The sequence below is a fragment of the Hylobates moloch genome, unplaced genomic scaffold (genome assembly GCF_009828535.3).
Source record: "Hylobates moloch isolate HMO894 unplaced genomic scaffold, HMol_V3 SCAFFOLD_18, whole genome shotgun sequence".
NCBI lineage: Eukaryota > Metazoa > Chordata > Mammalia > Primates > Hylobatidae > Hylobates > Hylobates moloch.
Window position 1 is genome coordinate 76127701 of NW_026652293.1, and position 19156 is coordinate 76146856.

General features: G+C 36.5%; 1 protein-coding gene across 9 annotated transcripts in view; it reads right to left on the reverse strand.

Moving 5' to 3' along the window:
• AKT3 (AKT serine/threonine kinase 3) overlaps positions 1 to 19156 on the reverse strand; it is a 357879-nt gene that overhangs the window by 130799 nt on the left and 207924 nt on the right. For all 9 annotated transcript variants that reach the window (XM_032137424.2, XM_058430705.1, XM_058430708.1 and 6 more), the window contains 2 exons: positions 18647 to 18791; positions 10364 to 10495 (listed from right to left, as the gene is read on the reverse strand). In XM_032137424.2, the coding sequence (XP_031993315.1) occupies positions 10364 to 10495; positions 18647 to 18791 (277 nt within the window). The remainder of the gene's footprint in view (positions 1 to 10363; positions 10496 to 18646; positions 18792 to 19156) is intronic.

Here is a 19156-nt window from a genome sequence, read left to right on the forward strand (position 1 = left end):
CTATTGCCACATCCTACTTTTCAACTGTTAGTGTCTTACAAAGAGCTCTCACTGACCACCAAAAAGTGGCTTGTTTTACAGATGATGGCAGTTCAAAGGTGATCAGCCAGCATCCTGTTTGGAAGGCTGTCACACTATGACTGACTGATGTGAAACTGATTGAAGAACAACAAATCAGCTCAAAGGGCTCAATTGTACACTGTTTTCCTTGCAATGATGGATGAACTAAACAAACATAACCCTGATGTGTGAATGTACACCCATGAATGGGCTGTGGCCATTTGTCTGGCCATATGGTCAGGCTGATAGGCAGTGAAAAACTTGACTATTGAATGGATGTGCCAGGCATGGTGGCTCACGCCTGTAATCCCAGCACTTTGGGAGGCCGAGGCAGGTGGATCACCTGAGGTCAGGAGTTTGAGACCAGCCTGACCAACATGGTGAAACTCCGTCTCTACTAAATACAATAAGTTAGCCAGGTGTGTTGGCAAATGCCTGTAATCTCAGCTACTTGGGAGGCTGAAGCAGGAGAATCTCTTGAACCTGGGAGGTGGAGGTTGCAGTGAGCTGAGTTTGCACCATTGCATTCCAGCCTGGGCAACAAGAGCAAAACTCCATCTCCAAAATAAATAAGTAAATAAAATAAATAATAAATGGATGGATTATTAATGAGGCATGGCTTATGAGAATCCTTATGGGAATTTAAAAGGTGAATTAAAGTAGGACATGTTGATGGTCATCAAAAGAACTTCCTTCAGGATCAGGAGATGATTGGAACCAGCAAGTGGATGTCCCAGCATGCTTGTCTGAGGTGGCTATCTGGGTCCCCAAAATGAGTAGATATGGGAGATATTGGCCGGGCGCGGTGGCTCATGTCTGTAATCCCAGCTCTTTGGAAGGCCAAGGCGGGTGGATCATGAGGTCAGGAGATCAAGACCATCCTGGCTAACACGGTGAAACCCTGTCTCTACTAAAAATATAAAAAATTAGCTGGGCGTGGTGGCAGGCACCTGTAGTCCCAGCTACTCGGGAGGCTGAGGCAGGAGAATGGCGTGAACCCAGGAGGTGGAGCTTGCAGTGAGCTGAGATCGCGCCACTGCACTACAGCCTGGGCGACTGAGTGAGACTCTGTCTCCAAAAATAAATAAAAAAAATTTTTAAAAAAAGATATGGGAGATATGCAGTAATGCAGACAGAGATGGGCTGGCCATTGATGTATTCCTCTTGTACCCTCTGATGCACAAAATTCCAGAAAGAGCCATCCTGTCTGCCAGAAAGGGAGAAAGAGGCTGCAGATGACTGGCATATATTCCCCAGAAAAAAGTCCCCCACTCCCATACATAGTTGACAAGTACACTACCCTGAGCTACTGCCACTATCCCCAGGAGGCTATAAATGGTCATTCTTGGAAAAAGACATTTACGGTGGATTGGGCTTTGCATACCCAATGGCAGATACAAAAGCTCAAAATACTGTAAGATGACTGGAACAGAGGTACTGCACCCCCACCAAGTTACATGTCTTCAGACCAAAGGACGTACTTTGTAGCCCGTACTATCCAAAAACAAGCAAAGAGGTTATTGTATCAAATAGACATATCATGTCAGATACCATCCTCAGAGTAACAGGCTGATAGAGAACTGGAATGGGAAACAGAAACATTTGTTGGCTAAACAAATGTACGCTTCACAAATGAATGCTCACACTCAACCTTAGGAGGCTAAAGGAAGGTCCCCGCTCCATAGATTCCTCCACTTTCCTGGACATGGGGGAGAGGGAGTGGAGGAGCATGATGTTATCACTGTACAATTCTTAGCTACATCACCTCAATTTTCCTTTTTCTTACATAAAGCAGTGGTCCTGGGAGCGGCAAGACAATTGTCGATGCCCAAAGCAGGAATGATCTCTAAGCAAGAAACTCTAATTAGACTTTTAAACCATTATTCCAGAACTCCTAAGGGCCTAATGGGATGGACTGTGCCTTCACACCATGTGGAGATGACAGTGAATGCAGCTGCACTGCCTAGTAGTCAAGAGTCCTCTAGCTCTGTAACCACGTAATTCAACCCTGAAAGAATAGGAATGGACTGAGGAAGAGGCACTTAGTAGACTACTATTGCTGCAGGCAATCTGATTCAGATATCCCTTCCAAAGGTGGAAAAGTTCACATTTCTGGGGACCTGACTGTATTCATTTCCTGTGGCATCTATAACAAAATACCATCAAAACTTGATGGCTTAAAACAACAAAAAATTGGCCATGCGTGGTGGCTCACACCTGTAATCTCAGCACTTTGGGAGGCCAAGGTGGGCAGATGACCTGAGGTCGGGAGTTTGAGATCAGCCTGACCAACATGGAGAAACCTCGTCTCTACTAAAAATATAAAATTAGCCATGCCTGGTGGCACATGCCTATAATCCCAGCTACTCAGGAGCCTGAGGCAGCAGAATCCCTTGAACCCAGAGGCAGAGGCTGTGGTGAGCCAAGATCGTGCCACTGAACTCCAGCCTGGGCAGTAAGAGTGAAACTCCATTTCAAAAAACAAAACAAAACAAAACAACAAAAAAAAACACAAAAAATTTCTCATAGTTCTGAAGACCAGAAGTACAAAATCAAGACTGGCAGAGACATGATCCCACCAGAGGCTCTGAAGAAGAATCCATTCCATGCTTTTCTCTTAGTTTCTAGAAGCTGCTGGCAGTCCTTAACATTCCCTGGCTTGAAGCTGATCAGTCCAACCTCTGCCACCTTTGTATCACCTTCTCCTCTGTGTAAGTGAAATCTCTATCCGAATCACTCCAATAAGAACGCTTCTCATTAGATTTAGTTCCCTCCCAGATAATCAAGGATGATCTACTTAAGATTCTTAATTTTATCTGCATAACTATATATGCATACACCCTTTCTCCAAATAAAGCACGAGTAATAGGTGATGTGAACATATTATTTTAGGGGCCACCACTCAACCCACTATAGTTCATTCCATCCTAACATTCACCCCATCCCAATATCCCCAAAAGTCTCAACCAATACAGTATCAAGTCTAAGTCCAAAATCTCATTTAAATATCATCAGCTCAAAAGTCCCAAGTGTTATAACCCAAATCAGGAATCAATGAGACTCTGTACATAATCCACCCTGGGGCAAAATTCCTCTAAATCTGTGGACCTCTCACACTAGAAAACAAGTTATCTGCTTCGAAAATACAATGGCCTAGGATAGATATTCCCACTCAGAAAGGGAGAAATTGGAAGAAATAAAAACGTCACTGATTCCAAGCAAGTTCTAAATCCAGCAAGGGAAATTCGATTTCAAGGTCTGTAACTAATCCTCAGTAATTTGTATTTCTGTCCTCTAGGTCCATGGTGGCTCCATCAACCTCTGCCTTTGCAACCCTGGTGACTCCATCACCCTCTGTCTCTGGCCTCCAATTCATTCTTGCTTTTTTTTTTTTTTAAAACTATAACATGCTTTCAGCTGACGTCCATCAACTATACCATTTCTTTTACACTGACAGGGTTTATAACATTTTCAGTCTGTTCTGTAACTATACTTAAGTCTTCAGTACTTTGTCTATTGATAAATTCTAAAAACTGAACACCAATTTGGTGTTTGCAATGGTATAAGTAAATGAATATTATTCATGGGACAATCAAATAGTATGGTCAGACTTGAAATGAAGGAAAGGTTACTCTACATCAAGAGACCTGGGCTTCTCAAGAAACAATGTTTCATGTCTCAACCAAATAGCCTCTTTTTTTTTTTTTTCCATACAGGCATACTTCAGATTTCATTCCAGACCACTGCAACAAAAGTATTGCACTAAAATGAGTCACACTAACTTTGTGGTATCCCAGCGCATATAAAAGTTATGTTTACACTACACTATACTGTAGTCTATTAAGTGTGTAACAGCACTATATCTAAAGAAATGTACATACCTTAATTTAAAAATACTTGACTGCCAAAAAAGGCTAAGGGTCATCTGAGCTCTCAGCAAGTCGTTATCTTTTTGCTGGCAGAAGGTCTTGTCTTGATGTTGATGGCTGCTGAGTGATCAGGGTGGCAGTTGCCAAAGGTGAGAGTGGCTGTGGTGGCAATTTCTTTTTTCTTTCTTTTTTTTTTTTTTTTTTTTTTTGAGACGAAGTCTTGCTCTGTCACCCAGGCTGGAGTGCAGTGGCATGATCTTGGCATTCAAGCAATTCTCATGCCTTAGCCTCCCAAGTAGCTGGGATTACAGGAACCTGCCATCACATCCAGCTAATTTTTGTATTTTTAGTAGAGACAGGGTTTCACCATGTTGGCCAGGCTGGTCTTGAACTCCTGACCTCAAGTGATCTGCCTGCTTTGGCCTCCCAAAGTGCTGGGATTACAGGCATGAGCCACCACGCCCGGCGTGGCAATTTCTTAAAATGAGGAAACAATGAATTTGCCATATTGGCTTTTTCTTCCAAGAAAGGTTTCTCTTTCACATGCCATGCTGCTTACCCACAGCACAACTTTCTTCACAATTGGAGTCAATCCTTTCACAACCTGCCACTGCTTTATCAACTAAGTTTATGTAATTTTCTAAATCCTTTGCTGTTATTTCAGCGATGTTCATGGCATCTTCTCAAAGAGTAGATTCTACCTCAAGAAACCAGTTTCTTTGCTCATCCATAAGAAGCAAATCCTCATTTGTTCATGTTTTATCATGGGCCTGATAAAATTTAGTCCTATCTTCAGGCTCCACTACTAATTCTAGTTCTCTTGCTATTTCTACCACATCTGCAGTTACTTCCTCCACTGGAGTCTTGAACCCTTCAAACTCATCCATGAAGATTGGAATCAACTTCTTACAAACTCCTATTAATGTTGATATTCTGACCTCCTTCCATGAAGCCTGAATGTTTTTCAAGGCATCTAGAATGGTGAATCCTTACCAGAAGGTTTTCAATTAAGTTTCCTCAGATCAGCAGAGGAATTACTATCTATGGCAGTAATTACTATCTATTACAAAATGTATTTCTTAAATAATAAGACTTGAAAGTTGAAATAATGGGCTGCAGAATGGATGTTGATAATGAGCTGCACAACTCACGCTGGGTTAGCAGGCATGAAAACAACATTCATCTCCTTGTATATCTCCATCAGAGCTTTTGTGTATCTGGTGCATTGTCAATGAGCAGTAATATTTAAAAAAGAATCTTTTTTTCCGAGCAGGTCTCCACAGTTGGCCTAAAATATTCAGTAAAACATACTGTAAGCAGATGTGCTTGTCATCCAAGCTTTGTTGCTTTACTGACAGAGAAGAGGCAGTGTAGAGTTACCATAATTCTTAAGGGCCCTAGGATTTTTGAAATGGTAAAAGAGCAATGGCTTCAACTTAAAGTCACCAACTGCATAGCCAAAACTGAGACAGTCAATCTGCCCTTGGAAGCTTTAAAGCCAGGCACTGACTTCTCCTTTCTAAGAAAGTTCTAGGTTCATCTACAAGGAAAATGTGTGGTTTCATGTAGTCATCTTCAGCAATTATTTAGCTAGATATCTGGATAACTTGCTGCAGCTTCTGTGTCAGCACTTGTGGTTTCACATTGCACTTTTAGGCTATAGAGATGGTGTCTTTCCTTAAACCTCACACACCAACCTTTCCTAGCTTCCAACTGTTCTTCTGCAGCTTCCTATCTCTCTCACCCTTCACAGAACTGGAAGAACTAAGGCCTTGCTCTGGATTAGGCTTTGGCTTAAGGGAATGTTGCAGCTGGTTTGATCTTCTATCAAGACCACTCGAACTTTTTCCATATCAGCAATGAGTCTGTTTTGCTTGCTTATCATCAAATACAAGGGAACCCTAATAAGATTATCGAAGATTTCTCATAAGAAACATTGAAGGCCAGAAGGCAATTGGTTGATACATTCAAAGTGCTGAAGAAAAAAAAAGTAAAGCAAGAATCCAGCAAAACTATCTTTCAAAAATGAGGGAGGTATCAAGACACTTCTAGGTAAACAGAAACTGAGGGAGTTTATTAGCACTGGACCTGTCATACAAGAAAAGCTATAGCGAGTCCCTTCAGGTTTAAATATAAGGACATTAGACAGTCACTTAAAGTCAGATGAAGAATTAAAGATCTGGTAAAGCTAAATACATAAAAAATTATATAAGCTAGTATTACTGTAAGTTTGTGTTGTAATACCACTTTTTGTTTTCTACATGATTAAAGAGACTCATGCAATAAAAAATTAGTAGTCTCGTTTTTGGACACACAATGCATAAAGATGCAATTTAAAGACACCAACAATTGAAAGGAGTAAGGACAGAATTGTAAAGAAGTAGAGTTTTTGAGGGTTATTAAAGTTAAGGTGGTATAAATTCAAATTATAGTACTATAACTTCAGGATATTAAATATAATCTATACAAAGAAAATAGCTATAGAATATACACAACAGGAAATGAGAAGAGAATTAAAATGTTTCACTAAAAAATCAATTAAACACAAAAGAAGGCATTTATGTAGAAAAGGAGGGACAAAAAGCAATGAGGCATATAGAAAATAAATAGCAAAAGGACAGAAGTAAGTCCTTATCAGGACTCACTTTAAATGTAAATGGATTAAACTCTCCAATCAAAACAAAGAGATTGGGAAAGTCGATTAAACAAACAAAAAGCATGATCCAACTCCCTGCTATCTCCAAAAGCCACAAACAAGGTAAAAGTGAAAGAGAAAAAAAAATTCCATGAAAATATAGCAGTTCCCCTTATCAGTGGAGGATATGTTTCAAGACCCCGGTAGATGCCTAAAACCATGGATAGTACCAAACTCTATAAAGTCATTCCTTGATATCCATGGAGGACTGGTTTCAAAATCCCCCTGCAGATAACAAAATCCACAGATGCTCACGTTCATATCAAATAGCATAGTATTTGCATATAATCTATGCACATCTTCCCATATACTTTAAATCATCTCTAGATTAGTTATAATATCAGATATAATGTAAATGTTATGTAAATAGCTGCTACATTACATTGGTTTTTAAATTTTTATTATTTTTATTGTTGTATTATTATTTTTGAGTATTTTAAATCCACATTGGTTGAATCCATGGATGTGGAATACAGAGAGCCAACTGCATGTACCATGTTTTTTTCCTACACATACTACCTATGATAAAGTTTAATTTGTAAATTAGGCACATCCTTTATAAATGGATATTAAAAGTAGATTAACAGTTACTATTAACAATAATAAAACAGAAAAATTATAACAATATATTGTGATAAAAGTTATTGTGATGCATCTGGTCTCTCTCTCAAAATATCTTATTTTACTATACTCATCTATATTTAGGCTGTGGTTGATTGGGGATAACTCAAACCATGAAAAACAAAACTGCAGCTAAAGGGGGCACTACCATAGTAACCAAAAGAGAAAAGGGGTGGCTATACTAATATCAGACAAAATAGACATTAAATGAAAAGGCCAGAAAAGACAAAAAAAAGATATTATTAATAAAAGAATTAATACAGCAATATATAACAATTATAAACACTTACATACCTAATAACAAGACCATCAAAATATATCAGGCAAAAATGAAAGAACTGTAGAAAGCAATGACCATTTTACAATAATAGTTGGAGATTTCAACACCCTACAATCTCAATACGGAATACAACAACCAGACAGAAATAAGTAAAGCAATAGAAGACTTCAACAACTCAATAAAGCAACTAAATCTAAGACATATATACAAAATGCTCTATTAAATATACACAAAATACTCTACCTAACAACAGAATCTACAGTCTTTTCAAGTGCACAGGGGACATTCTCCAGGACAGACCATATGCTGGATTACAAATTAAGTCTCAATAAACTTTAAAAGACAAATACAAAGTATCTTCTCCAACTACAACATGAAGTTAGAATAATATAAAGAAAAAAAGAAAATTCCCAAATTTGTAGAAATTAAACAACAGACACAATCGATGACACAGGAAATTAGAAATACTTTGAGATGAATGAAAACAAAAACACAACAGACTAAAATTTATGGGATGCCACAAAAGCAGTGCTAAGGGAGAAATTTAAAGCCATAAATGCTTATACTAAAAAAGAGGGATCGCAAATCAACAATCTAACTTTATAACTTAAGGAACTAGGAAAAAAGTAAATTAACCCAAAGCAAGCACTAGGAAAAAAAAATAAAGATTAAAGCAAAGACAGATAAAACAGAGAAAAGTCAACAAAGTCAAAAGTTGGTTCTTTGAAGAGATTAACAAAATTGATAAACCCTTAGCTTAATTGACTAAGAATAAATGTATAAGGAATGAAGGAAAGAGAAAATCACCATTAGAACACAACAGTAATAATTATTATAGGCAAAATCCACTGATATGGATGTTAAAATTAGTACATAAAAGTTTAAGAAAATAGGTTATTTATATAGTCTCAGAGTATTTCCTCTAAGATACTGATTAGTTATGAACAGAAAAATAGCAACTTTAAAGTGCAGAAACACAGTAGACACCACTGTAGTCAAGCAATCAAAGTTAACATCACCAGTAAAAAGACATCAACATCATTTCTTCTCTGATATGTTGCTCTGAGAAGGGCACAGAAGGAACCAAACCCCAGGTCTTGTCACACCCCAAATCTTCATAGTGTTAATCATCTTGCTATAAATGAGCATATTTTCTTTCAAGAAATGATAAATAGATTTGTTGGGAGAAAGCAGCAAGGCACCACATCAATCAAAATCGTCTATCATTTGTGAAATATACCCAGTTCTGTAAGGTTACTCAGAAAAGTGTAAGTAGTGAGGTAAGACAGTGTCTAATAGGATATTCCCCAGTCTGATGAATAGAAATTAAATAATGGGATACAAGTGAGGCTAGTATATAAAAGAAAAAACAGAACGGAATAGATATTTACTGATGCTTGATACACAGTAGGTAGTAATAATACACAGTAGGTAGTAATAATAATTACAGCAAATATTTATAACAATAGCATATTTTAATTTCATTTGATTTGTAATTTGTTAAGTTTATTTAATACTGATGGCATGTACTATTATATTTATCTATTCATTTAACCCTGAAAATAACCATACGAGCCAGGTACTACTATTAGCCCCACTCTGTAGATAAGAAAATAAAGGCATAAAAAGTTGGATCACTTACTAAGCAGCAAAACCTACCTGACGTTATACTACCACCCAGAAAATATCAGCTTAATTAATAATAAGTGCCAGCTAGGATGCTAAATACCTTACATATCCTAATCCTCAAAATATTCCTGTCCAGAGGTTTTATTATACCAATTTAAATGAAAAAAACTAAGGCTCTGATTGGCTGCCCAACGCATTGCAAGATATTTAGCACATTTGGCTTCTACCTGGTAACTGTCAGAAGTATCTCTTCTCCTCAGTTACTGTGATAAGCAAATATGTGCCCCCCATAAACATTTCCAAATGCCCCTAAGACAGCATTACTTCCCCCAAAGCACTGCTTTAAAAAGTACTGGTTGTTAAAGACTATTAGGTGAGATGTGAACCTAGGTGTGTATGATTCCAAAGCCAATGTTCTTTCCAGTAGGGGCACTGACTTTTAAAGGAGTTGAAATCAAAACAAATGTACAAAGACGGGGAAACAAAGTTTCACAAAGTGTAAGAGGCAATACACTCCAGATGAGGAAACTATAGTAGCAAATAACTGGAAGTTAAAGTAGTCCACAAAGTATAACAGTAATTTATGTCATTTGTTGAATTAAGTAAGACATAAAGCACGGACGATTTGTAAAGTATATCTCCTGAGGGAATTGGGATTTCACTCAGAACTCTGAGTGAGAACTGACATCATTAACATGTTATTTATTTAAAAAGGTCTAAGCTGAATAAAGGTATGGGGGTGGGAAGTAAGTCTTCATAAAATAACTTATTTTAATTTCACCATTCTAGTATTTTCAAATCTATTTAGGATGTTTTTCCATTCAATGTTATACAAGCTTTAGAATTTATGAGTAAAAATCATCTACAGTAGTCAATCTTAATAAGAAATTCAGAACAATAGGGGAAATTATTAAAAAGCAATCCTAGTATAATTATGATATAGATCACAAAACATTCTCCCAAACACGCAAACATAAACATTTCTATTTCCTTAAGAGAATAGCTTTAGTATATAATACACATATATTATGAATGTGAAAACTTTTAAAATCACAAATATTAATACACAAAAATTACTGTAACAGTAGTCTACAACCATATTTTGGTTGTTTAATGGAATTTGCATACATTAGCATGTAAATTCATGAGCCCACAAACACATGCACACTGCAAACAAAAATTTAGTAATCAACTTTAATAATCAGTTACCTTTGCAATAATGACTTCTTTCTTCAGAATCTTCATAGCATAATATTTTCCGCTTGCCTTCTCTCGAACCAAAATAACTTTCCCAAAAGTGCCTTTACCTAGTAGTTTCAAATAGTCAAAATCATTCATTGTCTGAAAAATACAAATTAAAAAATATAATATGAAGTATTTGATGCAATTTATTTGTTAGCATATATGTATGTGTTTGCAATATCCACTCAAAAACAAAATTTACCAATTTATAAGCACATCTAAATGAAAAAGAATCAGACTGGCACTGGCTGTCTCATTAGCAACCATGGATGCCGAAAATAATTTAAGCAGTTCTCAGATGTTGGAGAAAATGATTTTGAACCTAGAATTCCTCCGCCAAATTATCAGTTATGTAAAAGGGCAAAGGAGGAAAAAAATTATTTTCACTCATTTTTAAGGACTCAAGTTTTCAAGGATTTAGTAGTGCTGCTACCCCCAGAAAATGTGATAATCAAAAATGTTCCACACAAACATTTCCAAATATGCCTAAAAAAGCAGTGCTTTGGAAGGAGCTATCTGAGAATTTACTCTAGCAAAATAAAGATAAAATCCAAGAAAGACAGAGATATAGGATATATTTGTAAGAAATGTTGAGAACCTCGTATACTTCAGTTAAAATAAATCAAAGAAAGCAGTTGTTATTCCTGAGAGAGTACATTATGCAATTCAGAACAGCAAGGCAGGGAGCTCTAAGAAGAATATCTTTAATTAATCTGCCTGTTTTCAGTTTCACTTGTCTTTCTTAAATCAGGTAATTCTGAGGATTTTGCCAGTCACGTGTGCCACTTGTTCTCTACAGTCCCCTCTGTGTACTCTTTTCCTGCTCTGCTCTATCAACCTTCTTCCAGAAACTTCCAAACTTTTGAAAGCATTTGTGCCCTAATACCCCTCCCCGACCCAGCTTTTCATTTTTGTGGACTTGCCTCCTTTTGAAATTCCTTTACTTTTGTATTAATAGGTTTTTGAACAGAAGAGGTGATTGTATATGATCAGTTTACTTAAATTTAAACTCAGTTTAGAGGTTTATAAATATCAAGTAAGTATTTGGGTTTTATCTTGAAATTACAAGTCATTGAAAATTTGTGTCTTTTATAGTTTTTTTTCTGTTTATCATTTATCTAAAGTAAACATGAGAAATGTTTCAAATCAATTGCTTCAGCTTCTACCTTAACAAACTTAAGAAAAAAAGCAAGTTAACCCAAAAGAGTTAGAAGAAAATGATAAAGATCAGAGCAGAAATCAATTAAATTTTTAAAAGAAAGAAAAAGAGTAGAGAAAAAATCAGTGAAATCAAAAGCTAGTTCTAAAAGATCAATACAAATTGATAAGCCTCTGGCCAGGTTGGTCAGAAAAATAGAGAAGACACAAATTACCAATACCAGGAATGACAGAGGTGGCATCACTACACATTCTACAAATATTAAAAGAAACATGAGAGAATATTATAAATGGCATCTTGACAATAAAATTGACACCTTTGATGAAATGAACAAATTGCTTGAAAGTCTGAAGCTATGAAAGCTCACCCAAGAAGAAACAGATAACTTGATAACCCCATATTTTTATTAAGAAAAACTGAGTTTGTGGTTAAATACCTTTCATCAAAGAAAACTCCTGGCCCAGATGGTTTCACTGGTGAATTCTACAGACATTTAAACAAGAAATGACACCAATTTTATACAAATTCTGAAAATTAAAATGAGGAATACTTCTCATTCATTCTGAGACAAGCATTGATCCTGATACTGAGATAGGAGTTTGGCAGGCCTCATTTCATAAGATGCAGGTCACAAAGACACTGCTGTTAAAACAGGATACAGTAAAGAAGCCAGGCAAAACCCACCAAAACCAAGATGGCAATGAAAGTGACCTCTGGTTGTCCTCACTGCTCATTATACATTAATTATAATATATTATCATGCCAAAGGAACCTCCCATCAGTGCCATTACAGTTTACAAATGCCATGGCATATAGGGAAGTTACCCTGTATGGTCTGAAAAAGGGGGAAACTGTCAGTTCTGGGAATTCCCTGCCCCTTCACCAGAAAACTCATGAGTAAGCCACCCCTTGTTTAGCATATGATTAAAAAATAACCACAAAAATAGCCAACCAGTAGCCTTCAGGGCTGCTCTGCCCATGGAGTAGCCACCCTTTTATTCTTTTACTTTCTTAATAAACTTGCTTTCATTTTATTCTGTTGCTTGCTCTTGAATTCCTTCTTCTGTGAAGCCAAGAACCCATGTGGTCTCCAAGGCTGAACCCCAATTTTTTGACAATACCAAAATGAGAGGAAAACAATGCAAGAAAACTACACCCCAATATCTCTCATGTATATTACATAAAAATTCTTAAAATTTTAGAAATTAATGCCTACGTTCACTTTCAACATTTTTTGCTGCTCATAATTTTGATAATTTTCCCCAAATGTCAAATTAAAGTGTCTTACATTCAATAATATCTCTAGTTCAAAGGAAAAGATAAAGTAGCAAAGAGACAGCAGGGAAGATAACAAGATATATTAATTCAACTAAAAATCAAACATGTAGCTCTAACTATCAAATATAGTAAATCAGCTAGTGTCATTTGAACAAATAATAGGTAATATTAGATTTAATTGCATTAATAGAGTAGAAAAAATTAGGGAATACTACATAACAAGCTATTTGTGCTAGGTAGTCTGCAAAGATGGCTGCCACAAATTCCCATTTCTCCCTGTATACACATTCCACTCTTCCCATAAAGGGGTGGAGTCAACTTTCTCTCTCCCTGGGCTATCCTTGTATCTTGCTTTGAACACAGAATATGATCAAACTGATACTATGCCAGTAACAGACAAAGCCTTTAAGCCTGGCAGTTTATGCGTTCTCTCTCTTGGAAAGCTCTAGAAAGCCAGCTCTAATGCTGTCAGTTAGTCCACATTATCCTGCTGGAGAGAGAGGCCATGTGGAGAGACCTTGGAAGATAAACAACCACTCCGAGAGAGAGACCAGGTGGAGGAGAACCAAGACACCATAGCCAACAGTCAGCACCAAGGCCCCAGACACGTAAGGAAGGTTATGTTGGATTTTCCAGCCCACCCATGTATAAGCTGTAGGCAGCTGCCTGACAGCCATGCATGCAAGACCAACAGAATGGCCCAAACTACAAAATCATGAGATATTTACATGGCTACTGTTTTAAGACATTAAATTTGAGTTTGTTCCACAGTGTGAGGGTTAATACCGAATGTCAATTTGATTGTATTGAAAGATGCAAAATATTGATCCTGGGTGTATCTGTGAGGGTGTTGCCAAGGAGATTAACATTTGAGTCAGTGGGCTGGGAAAGGCAGACCCACCCTTAACCTGGGTGGGCGCCATCTAATCAGCTGCCAGTGTGGCTAGAATATAAAGCAAGCAGAAAAACATGAAAATGCTAGACTGGCTTAGCCTCCCAGCCTACATCTTTCTGCATGCTGGATATTTCCTGCCCTCGAACACCAACTCCAAGTTCTTCAGCACTGGGACTCAAACTGGCTTCCTTGCTCCTCAGCTTGCAGATGGCCTATTGTGGAACCTTGTGATAGTGTGTTTAATACTCCTTAATAAACACACTCTCTCTCTCTCTCTCTCTCTCTCTCTCTCTATATATATATATATATATATGTATATACACAGACACACACACATATAGATATATACTATTAGTTCTGTCCCTCTAGAGAGCCCTGACTAATACACATGGCAAGTAATTCAGAAACATTATTTTCATAACCAGGCCAGAGTGTCAATTTATTGCTCAAAGTTTCACTTAGACAGTATGTTCCTCATTTTTTATTTAAAAGCACTAGAAAATAATACTTGCTAGGCCCTATTACTAAATATCATAATAAATGAAATTGAACTATTGGGGCGTAAAAATTAGAAAACAATCTGTAAAATGCTTTATGACATTTTCAGATGAAAAGCAATATTTAATTATAAAATATTACTATATTCCTTAAGAATTGCAATCCTTATTCTTGGCTGAGTGTGGTGGCTCACACCTGTAATCCCACAATTTGAAAGGCCAAGGCAGGTGGATCACTTGAGTGCATGAGTTTGAGACCAGCCTGGGCAACATGGCAAAACCCTGTCTCTACAAAAAAATACAAAAATTAGCCAAGTATGGTAGCAGGTGCCTGTAGTCCCAGCTACCTGGGAGGCTGAGTTGGGAGGATTACCTGAGCCTGTGAAGTCAAGGCTGCAGTGAGTCATGATTGTGCCACTGCACTCCACCCTAAGTGACAGGAGTGAGACCTTGTCTCAAATGAAAATAAATAAATAAGTAAATAGTAAAATTGCAATTCTTAGGGACAATGAGGTTAAAAAAAGTATGAAAGCCTTCACTCTGAACTTGACAGCTTGTCAGTTTGATTTTCAATCTTTAAAAAAGGGGGGAATTTACATGGAAATTATTATTAAAAAGCACTGTATGTGATAAAATCAGAAACAGATTTCCCATCTATTTTGACAAAACTTCAGGAAATTAAAAAGGTAAGGTATCTTTGCTATCAAATGCTCATGTTCAGAATGGTATACACAATAATTGTGTAGTCCTTACAAATGAAATGAAAGCTATTACAAAATGTTTTGTTCTTCTGGATGATGTTATGGAAAAAGATACAGTAAGTCCTTTTTTTGTTTGTTTTTTTCAGACAGAGTCTCGCTCTGTCGCCCAGGCTGGAGTGCAGTGGCGCGATCTCGGCTCACTGCAAGCTCCGCCTCCCGTGATCACGCCATTCTCCTGCCTCGGCCTCCCGAGTCGCTGGGACTACAGGCGCTCGCCACCACGCCTGGCTAATTTTTTGTATTTTTAGTAGAAACGAGGTTTCACCGTGTTAGCCAAGATGGTCTCGATCTCCTGACCTCGTGATTCGCCCACCTCGGCCTCCCAAACTGCTGGGATTACAGGCGTGAGCCACCGCACCCAGCCACAGTAAGTCTTTAATAAAAATATAGGAGCATGAATACTCTCCAGAAAAACAATCCTCCTCCAAGGCCTGATCTTAAGAATTTATTGGGGAAATACTTTACAGTTATATTCTTCCCTTTACATGTTTACGTGGCTGTTTTAGGTAAAGAGATACATGGGCATACATAACAAATGCTTAATAAATGTGTTCAAATCAGGCACACCAGAATATAAGACACTGTCTAGCCTACAAATCAGATTAAAAATAAACATATAATCAACGAGGAACATAAAGAACTTCTAAGAATACCACAGTATTAGCATATTTGGTCAAAAAAGATAAATTCCAGATACATTTACAATGTAACAGCAAAACCAAGTAAGTAAAAAGAGGAGAAGAGCTCTGATGAAGTTCACTCCTCTGCCTCCATCTCTGCCCACTTCTTCTGGTGCTCTTTCTCATGAGAAAAAGTGGAGCTAATGTTATTAGTCAACTTCTACATTGGTTATGTCACTTTTCCCTTTTAAATAAGCAGATTCGCGCAGTGTGAGATCATGAGATTTCAGCTGGTCTGGCCACTGTCTGTTCTTTTTTTCCCTCTCTTTTTCTCTGGATACTAGCCACTGGTATGAGTTACTGCGGCCAGAAATTAGGTGATACAATCCCAAGAACTGGAGTCAAACTTAATGGGAAAGCAGGAGGCACTGCTTATACTTTAAACGTAAATCATGAGATTATAGCCAGTTGATCTCAGAGAAGCCTATGCTAGTCTGTTAAAACTTAAGCAGAACTTTGACTCTCACTTGGCTTTTTATCCTTTTGTGCTATGTCCCTTCACATACTTCACAAGGCATACAAGAATGGTGGCTTGGCTGACCAAGATTAGGCACTTCTGGGTTCTCTAAGCAAATTCCTCTGAAACACTATCTTTTAATTAAAACATAGAACCACATTTCTTTTAATTCAAACACAGAAGAGCACTTAAATCTGTCTGCGAGGCCCTTGCCTCTTTACTACCCAACATCCTTCCTTTCCAAGTGAGTTTTTAACTGGCAGAGCAGACACTGTGGTGACAGTCTACCGCTAAGGGAGGTAATGAACCCTATTTCATGCAAGAAATAGCAGTCTGACCACCCTCACCATAGCCACCATAATCAGTACCTATTCTTTTAATCCTATTGCCATTTGGAAAAAATTAAAGAAGGAAACATATCCTATAAATTAGTAGAACAATATTCTTATTTCACAATGTGTGGTTATAGTCTTAAAAATAATCCAAACTTCTGCAATTCTTTGCATGATAATTGATATACATTAAGGGTATAGTTCTAGAATCATTTATCTTATGAAAATGACAGTAATATTTTACCACTTGAAGCTAAGTCATTAGGACCGTTATGGAGTTATTAGTGGTATAAATGTTCTTTTTCTGCACTAACTTCTGCTGTAATTTAGAACTATTTTAAATTATTTCAAAAAAGATAACAGAACCTCAAACATATAAGATCTTTTAATTGTATACTGTAACACGTGAATATATAGCTTATTTCTTTTTCTTGGTGCATATATCTTGAGCCTCTCTAATCTCTGTAATTTTTATGCTTATAATGAAGTTATATTAGAAACAAAATTATGCAGATATTCTCTTATGACTATATTCTGTTTCTCAAAATATCATGAAAAACTGTTGTCCTTATATGACATTTGGATATTAGTTAATTTCAATTGATAATAAAGCTTTGTAAACTCTTGGAAAAATCAGTAGAACTTCAGTATCACAACATAGTGCTAGAAAGTGGGGACTTCAGATCTTATTGCTTGGGTTTAAGTACTGGCTCCCACCCTGTGTGTAATTAAGGGGAAAATTTCTTAATCCTTCCATCCTTTATTTCCCTTAACTATAAAACAGGAATAATAATGGTACTCAACTTATAGTTGAAGTTCGAAATGAAAAAAAAAATGTTTAAAGTGTTTATGTAAAACGTGCTCAATAAATATTAGCTATTAAAGTTAGCTACTATTCTTTGTCTAGATAAAGATAATTAAACATAAACATCACTCTAAAACAGATTCTCTTAGAATTTTTTACTCCAACTGAGTCTCCAAAATGAAAAATTCATTGAAGTATTTTGAATTTGGGGTTCAATTACTTAACCATATCAGATTTACACTATTCTTGATTTCAGTTCATTTTAAATGAAATAATTTACACATGTACAAAAGAAGCTTTCTTATCTCTGAGTAGGTAGGTGGGTGTAGCCAGACTTTGTTCTTCTCTTTGCAATGATGGAGGAACAAGGCAGATTAAATTGACATAAAAGAAAAGAGGGATTCAGTTCAACAAACAAAGAAATCTACAATGAAGACAGAAAGGGATCTCAGAAATTTGGCCCAGATCAAGTATAGAATATTATTCTTACTCACATAAGGAAAGGATAATTAACTTTATGTTGTGACTGTATAACTTCACCAAGTCCACAAGTTTAACGTGGAAAAGGGAGGATATGAACTCAGGCAGTCTATCTCCAAAGAGTTCTTAATTACTGTGCTAATACCAAATTTCATGGATAATACCTTGAAAATTTGTGTTTTCCTACCTGAAGATTAATTTACAACCTATTAAATCAAACGTATTCTAAAGTGATAAATGGTAAGCTTATCTCAACACCTCTATCTTTAGATTAATCATGAAAATATCATTTTTGTAATAAGGAAATTGCTTTTCAATTTTCTATAGCAATGAAAAATAAAATTTATATTTCTCATAAAAATATAAATTAGTATTTATTATGCTGGAGCACTGACAGAAGGAAAAGTCTACTTCCCTACTGACTCAGAAGCAGCCATTAAATAAGAGTTATTGTTTCCAAAATTGTTCACTTTCCTGCTGATTTTACTACGACTGAGGGCACTAATCAGGAAGTACACCCAAGCCATTACTGCTCGTGCTTTTCGGGAGAATATGAAACGTGAAATGGAAAAGAACAAATCATCAGGGAAAACATTTTATTGCAAAGTTTCTAAAATTGTATTAAAAATAATAAGGAAAAAATGCAAATTATAAAGTAGTGTGATGGCACATCAGTCACACATGAGCCCTATCAGCATTCAGTGTTAAAGTGCTGAATCACTGAAACCATGTTCACCTATTTGGTTTTAAACAACAACAGGTATTTCAGATTCATGTGAATAAAACCTACTAATATATTTACGTATTGTAAGAAAACTGGATGACATCTTTCTGCAAATGGTAGTTTTTAATATGTTTCTTCCAGAAAAATGAATGCTGTGCTGGAAATAAGTTATTATTTTCTACCTTTCTTTTATGATGGGTTGTAGAAGCATCCATCTCTTCCTCTCCTATATTATCAATTTGTGAAGTTGGACTACAATTCATTCTCTCCTCTTCTTGCCTCTGCAGTCTGTCTGCTACAGCCTGGATAGCTTCTGTCCATTCTTCCCTATAAAAATGAGTAACATTTCCCATTAATAGAAGATGGTAAATGATTTAAATATTTTCCTTTTATAAAATATGAAATCAATACAAATAAAATCTATTCAGAGATCAAACACACTCAACACACATAAGCATACACTCTCACCATCATCCCAAAGTGAAAATAATCCTAAGAGCATTTCATTCACCACAGGCCTAAAGTCTGTAGTAGCATTTTTTGGAAGTATGTTAAAGAAAAAAAGAGAAGAAAAAAACTGTTGAAAACTCGAGTTTAAATCATTTACATGAAAAGTTAAATTTTATTTGTCTGTATGTATATGTATGTGTGTGTGTGTGTGTGCATATATATATATATATATATATATATAT